Source organism: Acomys russatus, chromosome 19 (genome assembly GCF_903995435.1).
Source record: "Acomys russatus chromosome 19, mAcoRus1.1, whole genome shotgun sequence".
Classification (NCBI taxonomy): domain Eukaryota; kingdom Metazoa; phylum Chordata; class Mammalia; order Rodentia; family Muridae; genus Acomys; species Acomys russatus.
In genome coordinates, this window is record NC_067155.1 from 60,021,432 (window position 1) to 60,039,391 (window position 17,960).

General features: G+C 49.5%; 1 protein-coding gene across 1 annotated transcript in view; it reads left to right on the plus strand.

The window, feature by feature from the left end:
• The window catches only part of Ccdc60 (coiled-coil domain containing 60), a 53,990-nt gene that overhangs the window by 21,059 nt on the left and 14,971 nt on the right, over positions 1-17,960 (plus strand). The window contains exons 5-7 of the mRNA XM_051162156.1: positions 3,211-3,301; positions 7,313-7,538; positions 14,306-14,384. Of these exons, the coding sequence (XP_051018113.1) occupies positions 3,211-3,301; positions 7,313-7,538; positions 14,306-14,384 (396 nt within the window). The remainder of the gene's footprint in view (positions 1-3,210; positions 3,302-7,312; positions 7,539-14,305; positions 14,385-17,960) is intronic.

The following is a 17,960-nucleotide window of genomic DNA, read 5'->3' on the forward strand; positions in this document are numbered from 1 at the left end:
ATTGCCCAAGGGAGCTTCCACCCCAGGGAAGGGGCCGGAGGATGCAATAAATAGTAAGCACGCAAAGGCCAAGGTAATCTGCAAGGCTCGGGAGCCGGCCCAGAGACAAGCACACATGTTGCTCTTGCAGAAGACCAGGGTTTGGTTCCTAGCACCCACGTGGTGGGTCAAAACCATCTGTAACTCCAGTTCCAGGGGATACAACGTCCTGTCCTGACCTAGTGCACAGACAGGCAGGCAAAAATTACACATAAAATCTAATTTTTAAAAATCTGCAATAGGAACAAGGGCAATCATGAAGAAAACTGACGGGTGGTCTGAAAATGATGGCATTAATGGCTTGCTTTTCAGTTTGACCATCAGTGAAGACTCGGCTAGAATGGGCATTCTGGGTGAGATGTATGATTTACACACACACACACACACACACACACACACACACACACACACACCGCTCTCTTCTTCTCAGCCACTAACGGCATCACTCTTAGCTCTGGTACTCAAGCCCACAGGGGTAGAGCAACACAGCACACCATCTGGTCCCCTGACTTCTGACAAAGCAGGCAGGGCTACCCGGCCTGGAAGATTGCAAAAGCTTGGACCACTGCACCCTCCCCAGTAGGCGATCAGCAGCACTCTGCACCACTCTGCCCCGTGTACATCCTAAGCTGGCCCACGAGATTCTCATCTTGAGAAGAAGGCACTTTGCCCAGAATTAGACCTGGGAAAAATCAAGAGCAAACTGTTTGAGAAAATTGCTCTGATTGCCCCGACAGTCAAGTGACCTCCAAGAACAAAATGTGCTTGGAGGATACAGTTTAAAGAGACGAGCCTGTGCCCAATGCTCTCTTCCCTTGATTTCTGGGAAGCAGGCGCTCCCACAAAGAGTGAGCAGGGAGAAAATTATGGTCTGAAAAAAATCATAGCTTTCTCCCTGGGAGAGCTGCCTGCCCCGCCTTGTCGCCCACCATTGTCAGCTCCTCCTGAAAGCCTCGCCAAGATCCCCATCGATGAAAGCAGGCTATTCTTGGTAATAGCGGAACCAGATTCACCCATTTTAGACTCCATTTCTTTTTCACATCCACAGCAACGTCTTGGCCCAGCTAATGTCCTTAGCCCCATCTTAACCGGTGGAGACCCCGAGGCTGGGAGAAGCTAAGCAACCCTACACAAAGTCACCCACATCGAAGGCAGTGGACCAGGCAGACTCCAGCCTAGCAGCAGGTTCCGATATGCAAGGAAAGTCACCTGAGGTCACCAGACAGCAAAGCAAACAGATGTGCTAATTGATGAACCATGGTTCCCTTCTCCCCACCACTGAAGCTGCCTGTTGGCTCAGCCTTCATATCCAACACAGGAGCTTTACTCATTACAGCCACACCGGGCGCCAGACCGATGGAGGTCCTGCGGTCAGCACAGCAGAATCTAGCTGGCAAGGAACTCCAAGGAGCAACTGTCACCCCATGCTCATGCTGTTTGTTTGTTTGTATTTAACAAAGCAAATCACAGAGAGACACCCAACTTCAGAGGGCAGGGAAGCGGGCCTCCACTGGGTGAGCAAGCGGTAACGGGAAAGGTTCGCCAACTGGCTCTTAGCCTCTGCAGTGGACTTCTCTGCTCCGGCTGTGTTTGATCTTTCTTCCCCGCTTACTGATCTTCCTTTTGGGCTTATCTGCTACCGAGAACTAAACATCAGAGAGACGGATCCTGTGTAACCTGGCCTCCCCTTTATCAACGGCTTTGCGGAGGAGGAGGCGGCGGCGCCGAGGGCGGCCGAAGGTCTGCAGGGACCTGACTGCGTCTTTAGCTCATTTAGCCTGCCGCTTGAAGTCGCAGTAGACAGTCAGGTCTCCTTGGAAGTCAGCATTAGCGGAAGGCTTCTATCTTCCCAATTGGACGTGAATATTTAAGATTTCGAAAGCTTGGCTGGGCCCAGATTTAATTTTGAAAGGGAAACAGGGTTGCTTTTGAACTTCAAGAAGGCGCTGCCAGCTCAGCAGGAGCTGCCCAAGCAAAGAAGAAAACTGAAAACCCTGTGGTCATGAAAGACACACGGAGGAACACCAAGGCTACCTGTTGGTTAGCCTGCAGCCAGGCTTCAGAAGGACCCCTGTTTAAATACGGTGTAAGGCTGGAGAGCTGCCTCCTCCTCCAGTTGGATTTTAAATATTCCCTAATTTGATTACTCGAGGGAAAAGCAAGCAGAACAGGCTCAAATGAGCTTCTATGTTAATTATTCAGAGCTTTTTATTGTGTAATCAAACAAAGTCTTACAAAAGGCTTGGAGGTGCATCCCACCCCCACCCTCACCCTCACCCTCACCCCCACCCCCACCGTAGCCCTGGAGCCTGTCCTGTTTGTTATGATTGTGAACTTCTAGTCAGACAAGGGGTCCTGTCTCAGGGGCAGAAGGGCCCCTCTCGTTATTGGTGACAGCCTGTGGATCTGCCTCTCAGAGCCCCAAATTGTGAGAACCAGCCCTAAGTTCAATCCATCTGACCATGCCTGTGCCCTGTATCCGAACACTTTGACCCACAGCCATCATGTGGGCAGACGCTGACAAGCCTGGACACTGTGAGTGCCTCCCCCATTCCTGAAACTAGTAAAGCTGCTCTTATCACTTCATCACCTCAAGTCCCTGCTCTGTACAGGCTGAGAGCCAGCCACTTACGTCACAGGTCTCACACACCCGAATCAGCCCACAGAGGAAAGGAGGTTAAAAAAGAAATGGATACATATATAATGAAATTTATGAATGAGTGGGAATATAGGTGTGTGTGTGTGTGTGTGTGTGTGTGTGTGTGTGTGTGTGGTTGAGAGGAAGGATGGATGGGTGTGTGGTTGGGAAGATGGACGGATGGATAGATGGAAAAGTAGGTGGACAAACACAGTAGATAGATGGATGAATGGATGGATGGATGGATGGATGGATGGATGGATGGATGGAAGGAAAGATAGGTAGACAAGCACAGTAGATGGATGGATGGATGCCCGCCCAAATGGTGGTCTCTCTTAGCCTCCGGTTTTTTCCCCACAAAAGACTCATCTATGGAGAACTGCCCTCTTCAAAAGTAGTAAAGAGAAAATCATACCATAGATCAGCTCCCAATCAGCCTGAATCGGCGTTTCTTTAGGGAAAAGGTAAGGAGGGACCTTGTAATAAACCAAGACTCTACAAACGGGAAACCCATTAAGCCGTTTCTCACGCAGGGACCCAGGTGGCAGCAAGAGCGCAATAAGAAAGATCAACAAGGAAAAGTCCATGGGGCAGAGGTGGGACCACTTCGTCACGGCACCTAAGGTAACCGGGAGCCCACCCTTACCGTCACAGCACCTGAGGTAACCGGGAGCCCACCCTTACCATGAGAGCCACATTCCGTCACTGATGGGAAAGGTTTGTTTGTATCTGTCTAGCTGGTTTTCCAAGCAAAGGAAAGACCACATGCCATTGGGCGTTCTGGGGTTTTTGTTTGTTTGTTGTTTTTGTTTTTTGTAAGTTTTAATTAAAATGGTTATCTGAGGACCATAGGAAAAATTACATTTGGCCAGACACACTGGAAGAAGAGGAAAGGGGTGGAAGTGGGCAAGGGGTTGACAGGCACCTGTCAAGAAGGAAATAGACTCACCTCACTCTATCCTTTGATTGATAGCTCCCCCTCTGTCTCCTCCCACCCACCCCCCACAAGACACTCTTTCCAGCCACATGTGTATTCACTATCAGGAAGGATTTTGAGGTCTGTTATCTTCAACCCAAAGCCTGAGTCCACCTGCTCCACAAACACACGAGTAATAGCAATAAAGCAATGAAGCTGGTATTAGATAGAACAGGACTGTGCAGTGGGGGGGATGAGGGGTGGGAGGGTGTGCAGATCCTGCCCTTGCCCACAGAGCCAGTACAGTGCCCACGCCCAGCTACCACAGATGGGAACAGGACTATGCAGTGGGGGGGATGGGGGGTGGGAGGGTGTGCAGATCCTGCCCTTGCCCACAGAGCCAGTACAGTGCCCACGCCCAGCTACCACAGATGGGAACAGGACTATGCAGTGGGGGGCATGGGGGGTGGGAGGGTGTGCAGATCCTGCCCTTGCCCACAGAGCCAGTACAGTGCCCACGCCCAGCTACCACAGATGGGAACAGGACTATGCAGTGGGGGTGGGGGGGTGAGGGGGGTGGGAGGGTGTGCAGATCTTGCCCTTGCCCACAGAGCCAGTACAGTGCCCACCCCCCACTTACCACACAGTTATGGAGAAGCTTAGGGAAAGGGTACACAAACTCACTGAGAGTGTAAAAATAGGAGAAGCCAAGATGGTGCAGAGGGAAGGGCGCTTGCAGCCAAGGCTGATGTCCTGAGGTCGGTCTCCAGGACCCACATGGGGGAAGGAGAAAACCAATTCCTTCAAGTTGTCCTCTGACTTAGACACACACACACACACACACACACACAGAGAGAGAGAGAGAGAGAGAGAGAGAGAGAAACTAATATGTGCAAACTTTAGAAGCACTTCTTGTCACACTGACAGACCAGCCAATTTCATTAAATGTTACTTCATGCTTCCTTCCTTGTGTCTCATTGGGCACTGTGCTCTCACACTTTGATGGGAGAAGTAGTTGGCGTTCAGAAAGGTCAAATGACTTGCATGGGGTCACACAGCTGGACTGGGGTTCACCTTGGGTCTATGTGTCAAACACAGGGTTCTTCAGAGTCATATTCCGCAGGATAGGACAATTTCCCTGTTCCCTGCTCTTTCATCAGCATCCTGGCAGACACAAAAGCAAGAGCCTTTGTTTTCTCACACAAAGTTGCTATGGAGACACGGTGTGCATCTATCTCAAGAGACACACAAGGCATCAGGAGCCATGAGTCCTTCCAGAATGTTCAGTACTGCTGCTGTTGAATTCTCATAATCACACCCTGTCAGTGGCATGGTGCACTCTGGGGGGTGAGAATGGCAGGACACTGGAGCAGCCACTTTGGCTGGTTCCAATTTATGACCTTGGACAAGCCGTTTCTCCTTGCCTGACCTCAGTTTATCCCTCTATAAAATGGGGATCTATAAAGAGATTCTAGCCAACAGTCCCCCGTGGGTCTTTGGTATGCATAGACCTAATCAGTAGCAAGCAGTGTTCCCAAAGATGAGAAATCTTGTCAGTGAGAAAAAGAAATCAGGTTCCGTGGAACACAGCAGGGAGGAGTGAGGTATAAGGCAAAATGAAGCCTAGCCGAAGGGAAGGCTGGGGGACCCACATCACCACATGCAAACAGGAGCCCTGGGTCCATTATTTTGAACAAAAGCCAAGCACTTAGGTCTTTCTAGAAAAATCTCCAAATTTAAAGAAACAAAACCAAAAGCAACAACAAAAATGGGTGGCTAAATATGTCTTCCCGTGGGCATCCAACCCCTGCTTCTTAGAAAACATAAAGGTTCACTCAGGGATCTTTATCCTATTTAAATCTTCCCCTATTTAAAAAAAAAAAAAAAAGACAGCCAGTCCCTCCTGAGGCAGAAGTTGGCAGCTGGGTCATGTCACCCTGAGCAAACCGTGAAAGCGATAAAAGCACGTGTGGACTTGAGTTAAGTCAGAGAGCGCTGAAGGACAAATGACACCCTGAAGCTGGCCATGTCCCCCAGCACATCTCATCTTCCTGTTGCTCTCAACCAGAAGTGTCAGCCCTTCACTCCGGGTCCCCTGGCTGGGGTAGATAATTGAATGTTAATAAATGACAACCTCAGGAGCACAAGATGAAATTCCAGCTCAGGGGAGGTGCACATAGGACTGTGGATACCAATGCCCTTTTGTGGTCACCTCAGCGCATCCTCATTGTTTTATAAGTGAGGGCACTGAGGCATAGTGCTCTAGCCCCCACCCCCACCCCCAGCTCGGAGACCAGGGCTCCTTGCAAGACCCCACCCCAAGCCCAGACACAGGCTGTTAAACCTTCAGCCATGGTCAACGATGGCCTAGAATCTGTTCTCCAGCTCTGGGATGTGGTGGCCTCTGAGTGTATGTGCTGTCCCTGAGCTCTGACATCCTCTCTCATAGGGTGGCAAGGGGTGTGGAGTGTCCTGTCAGGCTGACAAGCTCCTGGCCAAGCTGCAAAGTCAGGACAAAGGAAGCTTCCTGACTGATGTAAGCTCTCACTACTGAATTTTCCTTCCATGGCCATCATTATGTGACCCGTGTGCTGCCCTGGAGACCTGGACAAACGCAGTCCAGACTCCAGCTGTCACACGCTGAAACTTTCTTCTGACTGTGCAAAACTGTGCCAGGAAACTTGGGGAACAGAGCAAAGCAGAGGAGGAAATGGGAGGCAGAGGAGGAAATGGGAGGCGAAGCCTTGCTCGCAGTCTTACCTATCCCCTTTTCCCCCACCTTTTCCCTTCCTCTGTGCAACCAAGAAATCCCTCCCTGCTTCTGGTGCAGGAAAGTTCTGCCTATGGTCAAGACCCTACAAGATAATTGATCAAAACATTACTAACACCCTCTGCTTCAAGGCAATTGATTCCCACAAACAAACCAGCTGAGTGTAATTCTCCCCACCTGGTGTCACGGTGATACATCTCCGTGTGGCCTTCAGGGCCCCCTCTGCTCCCTGCTCCCTTCCTCCCTGGCACGGTGAACATGAGTCTCATATAAAGTTGACATCAACCTGTGTCTCTCAAGCACTTTCATTTTAAAAGCTCTCAAAATTATTTCTGGGGCTAAGGAGATGGCTCAGTGAGTTAAGTCTGGCCGCACAAGCATAGGGACTTGAGTTCAAATCCCCCACCACCTACACTAAGAACCCGGCACAGCAACGTGTGCTGTAACCCGGGCACTGCTGGGAGAAGTGGTGGAGACGGGTATTCCCAGGGATTGCTGGATGCCAGCCTAGCTCCAGGTTCAGGGAAAGGCTAAATCGCGTTGTGGTATCTTAGGGGGCATAATCATCAGTACAAGGGCAGGCGCACTTCCAGTGACACAGAGAAAGGAATGCCTTCTAATGGTTGGTGAAAACAGTTGCTCTAGGTCTAGCTTGTGTCCAAGTGCTTAGAAGGAGTGGGGCGCAAGTCAGTGTCCTTTGGCCCTTCACACTGACCTCAGCAGAGATCAGAGATGCCACTTTCCTTTTCCTTCCCTCCCTCCCTCCTCCTTTACATCCTCCCTTCTTCCCTCCCGATCTTCCTTTCTTCCACTCTCCCACCTCCCTCTTCCATCAACTCTCCTTCCCTCCCTCCCTTCTCCTCATTCCCTTCCCTCCCCCTCCCTCCTTCTCCCTCCCCCTTCCTTTCTTCATCCCTCCTGCTATCCCTCTTTTTCCTCTCTCCTTCAGACCAAGAAACTAAAAGTCCCTGCCATGCGCACAGCCAGCCGCAGACTCAGCAGGCGAGGCTCCACCCTCAGTCTGTCTCGGACCAGCGGGGCGTCTTCTCCCCAGAGCAGCATGCTTTCCGTGAACCCTGGCTCTGACGAGCCCCCAAGTGTAGTCACCGGCAGCAAAGACATTGAGGACAATGAGTCATCTTCCACTAAGCCAGAGGAAGAAACTCTCCATGCCCGTAAGTCACACCTAAGACCCCACCTCAGCCGCCTGCCTCTATATCCCAAGGTCTTTGACGCTCTATTCCCCCGCCTCCAGCTCCTCTCAGCAGAGACACAGAGGTCAAAGTTCTCCAACACCTGCTTTATTCAACATCCTTGGCTCCTGCCCATGCCCCCCGCCCTCCCTCCCTATAAGTTGTTTCACGCTGAGCCATTCCCCTGCAGGGACACAGCCACAATCGCTATTTGCCTTCATAACACCTTTAAAATGTTTTATTTGCCTCGGTTTATATAGAATCTTATCCTTATCCACATTTCACAAATACAGAAATTACGATCAAGGTATGTCTACCATATTGCTTCCACGTCCCTCAAATTCTGTATCTGATTTTTACACAGATTTATAGATGTGTAGCTTTTGCTCAAGCTTGGGCTGTTTTGTATGTAAGAGAAAGACAGCACATGCTTACGTAGCCCAAGATGTCCTGTGAGTCACAGGCCTCCTGCCTCAGTCTCCTGAACACTGCTGGACTTAAAGGTGTGTGTAAGCTACCACATCTAGCTCAAGGCACCACTCACTTTAACCATACATTGTTAAATGTACAAGCCAACCATTTTATGGGGTTGACATACCTGTGCATCTGTTGTCACAATCTGACTTTAAAATGTTCCCATCAACCCAGGAGAAGACATGCCCAGCCTTTGTCCCTGTCCTTCCCTAGTCTGAACCTGAAGGGCCACAAATACACATTTTTGCATACAAGTCTATGTTTTCTCTTATCAGTCCACCTTTATAACAGCTCACAATTCAATTTAGATGCCTTAGGAATCTACTGAAAGCTGTGGGTCTTCGTTTAAGGAAGAAATCCAAAAATGATCAATACCATTCAAGAGTAGGGAGACCTCAGACCTCAGGAAGAGAAACCAGGTTCTACAAGTTATGTCCAATATTCACTCTCAGAATTCCCTGCACTGAGAAAATATAAAAAGATGTGTAGCAGAGCCTCTGTGGGCAAGTGCAAGGTCCAGAGTTCAAATCCCCAGAACCACATAAAAGCCAGATGCGTAGTTCAAGTGTCTGCAATCCTAACACTCCCACAGAGATCATGGAGGCCAAGGCAAGAATTCCCAGGAGCAGCTTATGGGCCACTGGGCCTCATGTACATACTAGGAAAATGACAAAGAGATCCTGCCTCAGACAAGGTGGAAGGTCAAGTCCAAGAGCCGAGCCAGGGCTGGCCTGGGAAGATCTGGCAAGGACTGGGTGCTATTTGGAGTCAAGGAGGTCATAGTAGACCTGGCGTCTGGATCGTGCCCCGGCTATTAGAACCAAAAGTGAGCAAACCTCCTCCTGGAGTACAAGAAGGAGTCAGACATGTCAGTGGGGGCCCAAGGGAGACCCGGAGCTCTCAAAGCTACTCTCTAGACAAAGGCACCGGCTAAAACAGAGAAGGAATTTCTCCAACCTTCTTCCTTCAGCGCATGAGTGTCAGGCAGCCACGATATGGGAGGAACAAGGTGACAGTGCACTTAAGAAGGTAAAGATGGGTGGTAAACAAGGAAGCTGGGAGCACAAGGTGGCTAGGATCACATGTACTCAGAGGACCGTGACAGTGAGTGCCGACGAGCTCGTAACGGGGCTCCGTCTCCCTACCAGGTCAGAGCCGTGACAGTGACAGCTCAGCTAAGACAGTGCACAGAAACCTCTCTCACCTCTGACCACTGAAGCTGAGACCCGAAGAGACAAGGCTGGGGAAGGGGGTTCAAAGCGTGACAGCTTTCTAACAGGCTGCCTACTCCTCGCCCTGGCCCCCGCTCACTGATTTTTCTCCACGTTGATCTGGAGAGAACTTTGTAAGTTAAGCACTGGACATGGTGAGCACCATCTCCCCACCCCCCAGTGCAGCATCTTTCAGTGATGACCGTGGCCTCTAAGACAACTTGCTCAGGATGCTGATAACTGGCTTTGCATCTGCTGCTTTGTGTCTTGAGCAGCCCCACCTCACCAGTAGACCCTTCCTCTGTTCAAGAAAAGCATCAGCCTACGCCACTTCCTTTGTCCCCTGACACCTGCGGCTGGTTCTTCCCCTAAGACGCCTGACCTGATCCACCTGGTTCCTCTTCTTTTCAAAACTCTTGGTGCTTTGTATCAGGTCTTATTGAGGTCTTCATTTTAGTTTACTGTTTTCATCTCATGGCACCAACGGGGTACTTTTGGTTAATTAGTACAGAGGCCTGAAACAAAAGCAGTGACTTTAAAAAGATCAAAGTCTGTATCTTCCTACAGTTAAAGAAGGCCGAGCAAGGGTAGATTAAAAGTGGCTTTCAACAGTGTCGTTACAGATCTTTGTTCCATATTTTTAGCTGGCCAACCTCAGTATCACTTCATGGTCCAGAACGGCTGCCAGAGCTCTAACCATCACATCCATGTCCTGTGTCTGAAGCAGAAGGAGCTAGGCAAGGTATAAAGGTGCCCACACCCAGGTGTGGTAAGCAGCCTTCTCCGTAGCTCCACACCACACTTCTAAAATCTCAAGGACGTAAATGGATGAGCAGGCAAAAGTATTTGATACTGAGCCTGATTACCTGAGTTGGGATCCTGGAATCCACATGGTATAAGGAGAGGAGGAAAGAGGAGGGAGAGAGAGAAAGCAAGAATTAAAACCTCACTGTCTAGAACTCAGTCGTAGGACCAAAGCTAACTGCAAAGGATGCTGGGAAAAAGAACTGGGAAAAAAATTTCCCCTTCCAGATAGAAAAAGAATAAAAGTTACCAAGAAAGCGCAAATGGGAGGGAGGGGAGACTCCTGCAGGCCTGGGTGTGCTATTTCCTGCCTTCAGCCTGTTGCACACTAGATAGACAGCCATTGCTGATAAGTGTTTCCACCCGGGGATCTGTCTCTGGGGAAAGCTCTTCTTTCTGAGCCGCTCCATTCTTTCCTTTCACTTCCATCTTCACCTCCATTCTGTTTGTCGCAGCCTTGACAAAAGCAGATTTGTTTCCCAGCCTCTCCTTGCCTTTAAAACCCTCCTCAAATTGACGCTGAATTCCTGGCTTCCATCCAAGCAGCATGCCTTCTGGGGGAGTCTACAGTCCAGGGCTGTGTGGTACAGATCCCAGGGGATGATGGGTTCCCACCTCTCCACTGATCCACCCTACCTCCCTAAAACCAAATCCTAACCCATTCTTCCTGCTGGGCCTGGGACCCCGAGGAGAGAGAGAAAGACTTGAATAGTAACTCAGATGAGAGTCTGGCATTATTCATTGCAATCCCTCAGAAGAGACCATAAAACAAAAGGGCCAGGTGTGAAGACCGAGGGTTCAGAATAAGGGCCGCTCTTGCAGAGGACCAGAGTTTGGGATCCCAGCCCCATGTCAGAAGACTCACAGCTGCCTGCACCTCCAGCTCTGGGGGAAATCAAACACCCTTTTCTGCTCGCTTCAGGATACACACACACAGAAAACAATGCCCTCCAAAAGAAGAAGTTGGCTTGGTCACTAAGGGTTCAGTTCTTAGACGTGCCAGGGGAGGAAGACAGAGGAGGAGTCAAGATTTCTCTTCTCTGTGGATATGATTCAACAGTTGAAGACTTAGGGTGGCACTGCTCTGAGCCACGGATCACACCAGCCCCGCAGCCCTGTAAGCATCCACTACAGGACCATCTCTTCCATAGGGAGATTCCGCCCCATGGCCTTTCCATACAAGCTGGGGTAACTTTCAGAAGCCTCAAGATTCCACTTGGTGGGGAGAGGACACGACCAGGCAAAACTGAAGACTCCATTCAGCTGGAGTCTGTCCACGGATTGGCAGTAGAGGTGGTCGTGCCTGAACTATGGCATTTGGCACAGCCCGGGTAGCTCTAGGTTGCTAAGGAATGCTAATCTTCCTCCCCGGTGCCTACTGATAGAGTTTGTAAGAGGCTAGACACAGCGAGGGCCTCCACTGCCATTTGCCTAAATTCACTTCCCAGGCTCCCAAACAGGCTCCTCCTCTGTCATCGCTGCTGTTCACTCGCTCCGTGCACACTGACAGCTGCTACCCACAGAAACCTCAATGAAATCAGACTCAGACCTCAAGGAACTCACAGCCTGGAGCGGAAACCCCATAGGCAAAAGGCAACCACAGTCTCAGGAGATCAGTGCACAAGGCCACAGCAATGTGTGTGGGAGTCCACAGGTCAGCTTCCTGCCAGATGTAGCAGAGAAGCTTCCAGAATCCCAGAGATATTAAGACCCAGGTTCAACTCCCAGAAACACACACACACACACACACACACACACACACACACACACACACACACACACACAGGGACACCAGAGAAAAGGATGGATAATGTGATGACTACACGGAATGTATGTCAGCCCCACTGCATGTTCAGAGACAGCATTGCTGATATCTTCCAAACTATAAAGAAAGTGAAAGACGACATCTCTAATACAAGGGGTAGAGATGTAGTTCAGTTGGTAGAGTGCCTGTCAGGCATGCAGGAAGCCCTGGATCAATTCCTTAGGACTTCATAAACCAGACGTGATTGATTGCAAATGAATTTAAGGCCACCCTGGGATGCATGAGACCCTGTTTATTTTATATATATATATATATGACATTTCACTAAGTGAGGCCAGCTATGTAACATGTTTGTTCTGAGGCAAACCTAACAATATGTTCTTATCACTCTCCCTTCAAATGCTCAATTTTCATGAATTCCTTCTTGTCTCCTCCTTGAGTCCCAAAGGTATTTGAAAACTATTTCAGAAGTCTCCCCTTCTCTCTGCCAGTGGCTCTGTCCATGTGTGTTTTCTCTTTCCCTCTCTCTGTTTTTAAATCTGGAGAGAAGTTCTGGACAGTTGCCAAGTGACCAACCCGCCCAGTGATGGTTCACACCTTGGACAGCTATGGCCTTGAGGACAAGGCGTTTTGTAGTGGTTTTGTTAAGAGGCAGGCCCCCCCCCCAGGAGCAGGAAAGAGTGGGGGCTGCAAATGTGCCCTTGTCAAATACTGGCGCTCATTTAACGCCCCTCTGTGAAACACACATCTCACTCTGCATCACTTTGTAACTTGCCAGGGTGTCAACCAGTGTATTAGCTCCCCAGGCCACTGTGACACAGCAATGTATTGCCTCAGAGTTGTAGGTGCCTGGCTGCCAAAATCATAGGGTCAGGGAGGAGGGGCTCAACCTCCCTTGTTCTAGTCTTCTCTAACTGGTGGATTATGGGAAGGCTTGACATCCCTCCATAGATGCATCACACACGTCACCTCTACCTCTGTCACCACATACACAGCACGCTCTCCTTGGATTCCAAGGGTACCAGTCACACCAGAACGCAAGCCCACCACACTCCAGTGTGACCTCATCTTCACACACCACTTCCAATTTGCATCACATGACATTTTGAAGTCCTGGAGTTTGGTGATTCAGCATATCATTTGAGAGACAAGATTCAGCTCACAGGGGCCAGGCCTCAAGAAATATTTGCATAGTATACAGAACAGAGCATTTGAGTAGGAAGGTAAGTGTCACTTTCCTCAGTTTCCATCACTAAGACACCCAAGGAGACTGCCTGAGGGAGGGGGGATTTGTTGTGCCATGGGGTGGGGCTTCACTTCATGGCACTGGCATCATGGTTTCTGGGACATGATGAGGGAGAGCATCACACAGACAATCCCACCTCACAGTGGCAAGAAGCTGAGAGGGCAGAAAGGATGGGGATGGAACAAGGCGAGCCCTGTAAGATGAGCCCCCCACTAACCTATTTCACTGGGCTACACCTCGCCTCCTAGCAGCTCATTCAGAATGAACTCACTATTGGGTAACCCACTGGTGAGCTCAGTGCCCTCATGACCCATGCCAGCATTCTGAACGGCCGCCCAAACCAGAAACCAAGCCTCCAGCACACAGAGGGGATTCTGAATCAAAATCATGACAAGGGTCAAGTGGCATGGTGACGGGGGCTGGAAACCACAGGCCTGTCTGAACATCAGCCAGTATGTGGCAGAAAGGAGGACAATGTGCTCATGTGTAGGGTCTGGATGTTTATACAAACGCTTCATTTTTAAAGGCTCACACTTTCTTCAAATCAAGCAAAGTACGTTTGTGATCTGGATTCAGGCTGAAAAATCACCAGTTTGAAAAAGAATCAGTTAGCGTTTCCCAAATAAGATTTCTTGTCAGGACCTGAGACAGTTTTCTCTGGTTGATGCAGAGTGTAAGATCTTTAAGGAGGCGGCTTTAGTCGGTAAACTGCTTGCCATGCAAACATGAGGGCACCAGTTCGATTCCCGCACCCACATAAAAAGCCAGGTGTGGTGGTAGCTGCCAGCAACCTCAGCGCCCCCACAGGATGACACAGGAGGAGGAGGGCCCCAGCTTCTGTCACAGACTCTTTCTCAATAGCATAAGGTAGAGATAAAACACACCCAATGTCGACCTCTGACCTCGTGCATGCACACACAGGAATATGTGCACATACACGTGGAAACTGGTACATGGTGCATGCAAAAAAAATAATGAATTAATTTTAAGAGATCTTTCAATGTCTCTTCAGTCAGGTGGAGCCCTGTTGCCAGGGAAAATTTAAAGAATCATGAAATAGTTTTAGTTAAGCAGTGACATGGTCAGATTAGGTAACCCAGCAGACCATATGAGCTGACCCTTCTGAGGCCCAGTAGGATCCCTGTCTGGCCCCCTGAGTCCCAGAGGCAGAAGCAACCCCAGGCTGGGCACGGGATCTAGACACCAACCTGACTCCCAAGTCAAGTGTGACGTCTCCCGTTCCCATCAGACTTGCAGAAGCTCCTGGAAATGGTCCGAGAAGACGCCCGAAGAGCGATCATGATGATGATGCAAAAGAAAGCTCCCAGGTATGTGATCATGATTCCCTGGGCAGGTCAAGGGTGTCAGTCAAATGGTGACAGCAGCAGCAGTTACCAACCTCTGACCCAAATGCTGAGCTGTGCCCTTTGTATGTGGGCACCCACCCTGGGTTCTTACAACAGCCCCCGTGGTGGGAACTGCTGTCTTTACAAGTAAAAGAACAGTGCTGAGAGGGGCTAAATGACTCTAACGGACACAGAGCTGGTGAACGGTAAGATGACTCAAACTGCCTACACCTAGGTCTTTCCAACTTCAAAAGCACCTGCCTTGACATGCCACCATGAGGCCTGTCAGGGGTCCTGCAGCTGGTCACCCTTCTTGTGAGTGTTTGTGGATGTGTGTGTGCTCAAGGGAAACTTAGAAACCTAAGACATATATATATGTGTGTGTGTGTGTGTGTGTGTGTGTGTGTGTGTGTGTGTGTGTGTGTGTGTGTTGCACAAACAATACTGCTTTCACTGTTGCCCAAAGAAGCTTCTTCTGCAGTGGTCAGTAGTTAGTAGAGAGACTCAGAACTAGAGGGCGGGGCAGTGTGCCTTGAAACCCTGCCTTATGGGTGTGGCACGGCTGTTGCATTCATAAACTTACTGCAGTTATAATGACATGCATAAGATCCGGGCAAGACCAAGCCATCAAGATGAGCCAACAGGCAGCAGAAAGAGAGAAGATACGGAGGTTGGAAGAAGATGTATTGAGGGGTATTTAGTATAAGGGCTGGGAGGAGGGAGGTGGGACCAATATGATAAAGATACATTGTGTCCGGGCACGGAGTTGCCAAATATAAACAAAAGAAAAAATAGGAGCTTTGGGTTACAGGTAGCCCAGTGGTAGAGCTCTTGGCTAGTATATGCAGAGCCTTGGCCACCATCCCCAGCACTACAGAAAAAGGCAGGGAGATATCAAAAATAAAATGGGCATGGTGGCATATGCCTATAATCTCATTACTTTGGGGAGTGAGGCAGGAGGATCTTGAGTTTGAAGCTAGCCTAGGCTACATAGCATGACCCTATCTCAGAAAGGGCCAGAGAGGGTACTGATCTAGTCAGGGGTAGTCCTGAGAATCAGGTTTTTGTTTTTTTGTTTGTTTTTTGTTTTTTTTTTTTTCTTTCTTTGGGATAAAATCATGGGGAAAGGCCTATCTGTCAAAGGTGACAGACACACAGGGTTGGGGGCGGGAGTGGGAGGGAGGAGGATGTGGGCAGCCATGTGCAATCGTGGTCCGAAGCACCACAGCACCAACATGGAACAGAAGCACGGCTAAGATGGGGCAGAGAAAAGCATATGGCGGCAGACGACTTCCGCTGGGAAGGGTCTTTATTCTTTTACCTCTGGACACCCCAAGCAGCAACCAGAACAACCGGCTCGTAAAAGGGCAGTGTTGACCTTGAACCTGAGCTGTCTGTCTTCTGGTGAAAAGCCTCAGCCATGGACCCGTGGCCTCCAAAAATGCTCCAGAGGGAATGCGGGCTGGAGTCAGAGTTCCCTCCTCACATCTGACTCCCTCTGAGCAAGCAAATTACTTACGGAAAATAAATGAAGCCAAGAAGAGGTTCCTCATGAGCCTCAGCCTACTGGGACGCCACTATGACTTACCGCTTTTTGTTACTGCTGTAATTACACTTCGCCCAATGTTTGCGAATACATCACACCCCACCTCTGCCTGTTGATGACGAATCTGTCTGCTGCAGCCTCAACTCAAAGCTGCCTCCTACGGTGGCACTTGCAGGCACTCTGAGACAGTGTTGGTGCATAAGACACTTGCCTGGTCAGCACTAGTGACTGACGACGCAGACAAATATCCATGCGGAGAGACACCTCCTTTTTTGTAAAGGTTTCTGAGTCTGGTTGGTACCCACCTGGAGTCCGATGCTGGAGGACAGGTGTCCCTGCCTGCCCACCCCCCTCAAGCTTCTGTCTTCTCATCTGTAAAATGAGATTGCGAAGCAGCAAGGCAAGGCTCTGGAACCTGAGAGACTAGGGAACATCTCCGTCCCATCATTCAGTTTCTGTGTAGTACCAGGCGCATTGTCTCACCTGAGTCTCGCTGCAGTTCTGCAGAATGAAGCCCCTTAGCAACCTATCCAAAATGGTTGTTGTGAGGTTAGTGAGCCATACTGTTCTTGTAAAGTACTATGAATGTTCTGGAAGTTATGGCTGTCTCAATGAGTCCTTAGAGCATTTAGAGAGAGATAATGCATTTGTTAGCATTCCAGCTCCTTCCTGGCATACAGTTAGCAGCCAACAGATGCAGTGGGGAGGGAGACAGGGATTACTTTGGTTCCTTATACAGGAGCCACGGGTCTTTACGGCATTCTGCTGGGACAGGTGAATCAGCTGTCACCATCATCAACTGTTCCAGTCTGCACTACATCGCTGTGATGAAACACTGACCAAAACCAACTTAGGGAGGAAAGGGGTTCGTTTCAGCTTATAACTCCTATGTCACAGCCCAACACTGAAGGAAGTCAGGGCAGGATCTGAAGTAGAGGCTGTGAAAGGATGCTGCTTACAGGCTTTCTGCCCCCAGGCTTTCTTATAGAGCCTAGGACCATCTGCCTAGGGGATGGCACCACCCTCAGTGGGCTTGGCCCTCCCACTTCAGTCATTAATTAAATTCCCTTAAGACACACCTACAGGTCAGTCTTATGGAGGCATCTTGTCAACTGAGGCTCACTCCTCCCAAATGCTCTAAGCTCTGTCAAGTTGACAAAACAAAACAAAACCTACTCAGCACAGCCAACCTCACAGACAAAAACAGGATGCCTTCCATGTGGTTTACAAAGTGTCCAACTCTAGGGAGATCTGTCCCATGGACTCTGTATTCAATTCATGGTAACGGTAGTTACAGAGAAACTGTAGAACTTGCCCTTCCTCGCTGATTCTTCAGCTACTGAAACTCCCATGAGACTAATGGGGACAGGGAAAGCCTTAGCTTCCTTCACACACATCAGCTCACGTTGGAGGCCAGTGGGCAGGCTACAGGAAGATGGCTTCTTCTTAGAACCTGTGTGTCCATGAAAACATCGGCGTCCAGACTTCATCTTAGAGAACCTCCAACATAGCCCTGGTTTCTAGTAATCCTTTCAAGTGGGCACTGTCTCAGAGTCTTGGAAATTCTACTGTGTGTATGGAATTCCACAGGGAGTGTAGCTCTGGGCTTCTGTGTGGATGCTGGTGTGTGTGTGAGTGTGTTTGTGTTGGGGAGGGGGGAGTAATACCAGAAGCATGTGCAATGCTACAGATGTGAAACTACATGTGAGTGTGGGATTCTAGGTGTGAGTGGAATGCTAGGTGAGTGTGGAACACTAGGTCAGTGTAAACTTGTAGGTGTGCTTTTCAAATGCTTCATCTGTCTGTACATGTGTGTGTAATTATTATGTAGGTGAAATTCTAGGTGTGTTTGTAATTCTAAAAATTTGTATATAATTGTGTGTGTGTGTGTGTGTGTGTGTGTGTCTATAATCGAGTTGTCTGTGAGTTCCTAAGTTAGGTGCAGTTCTACAGTATCAATGTATGTTTTTCCAGGGTTCTCAAATTCTCTAAAGGGGTGGACCACCCTGACG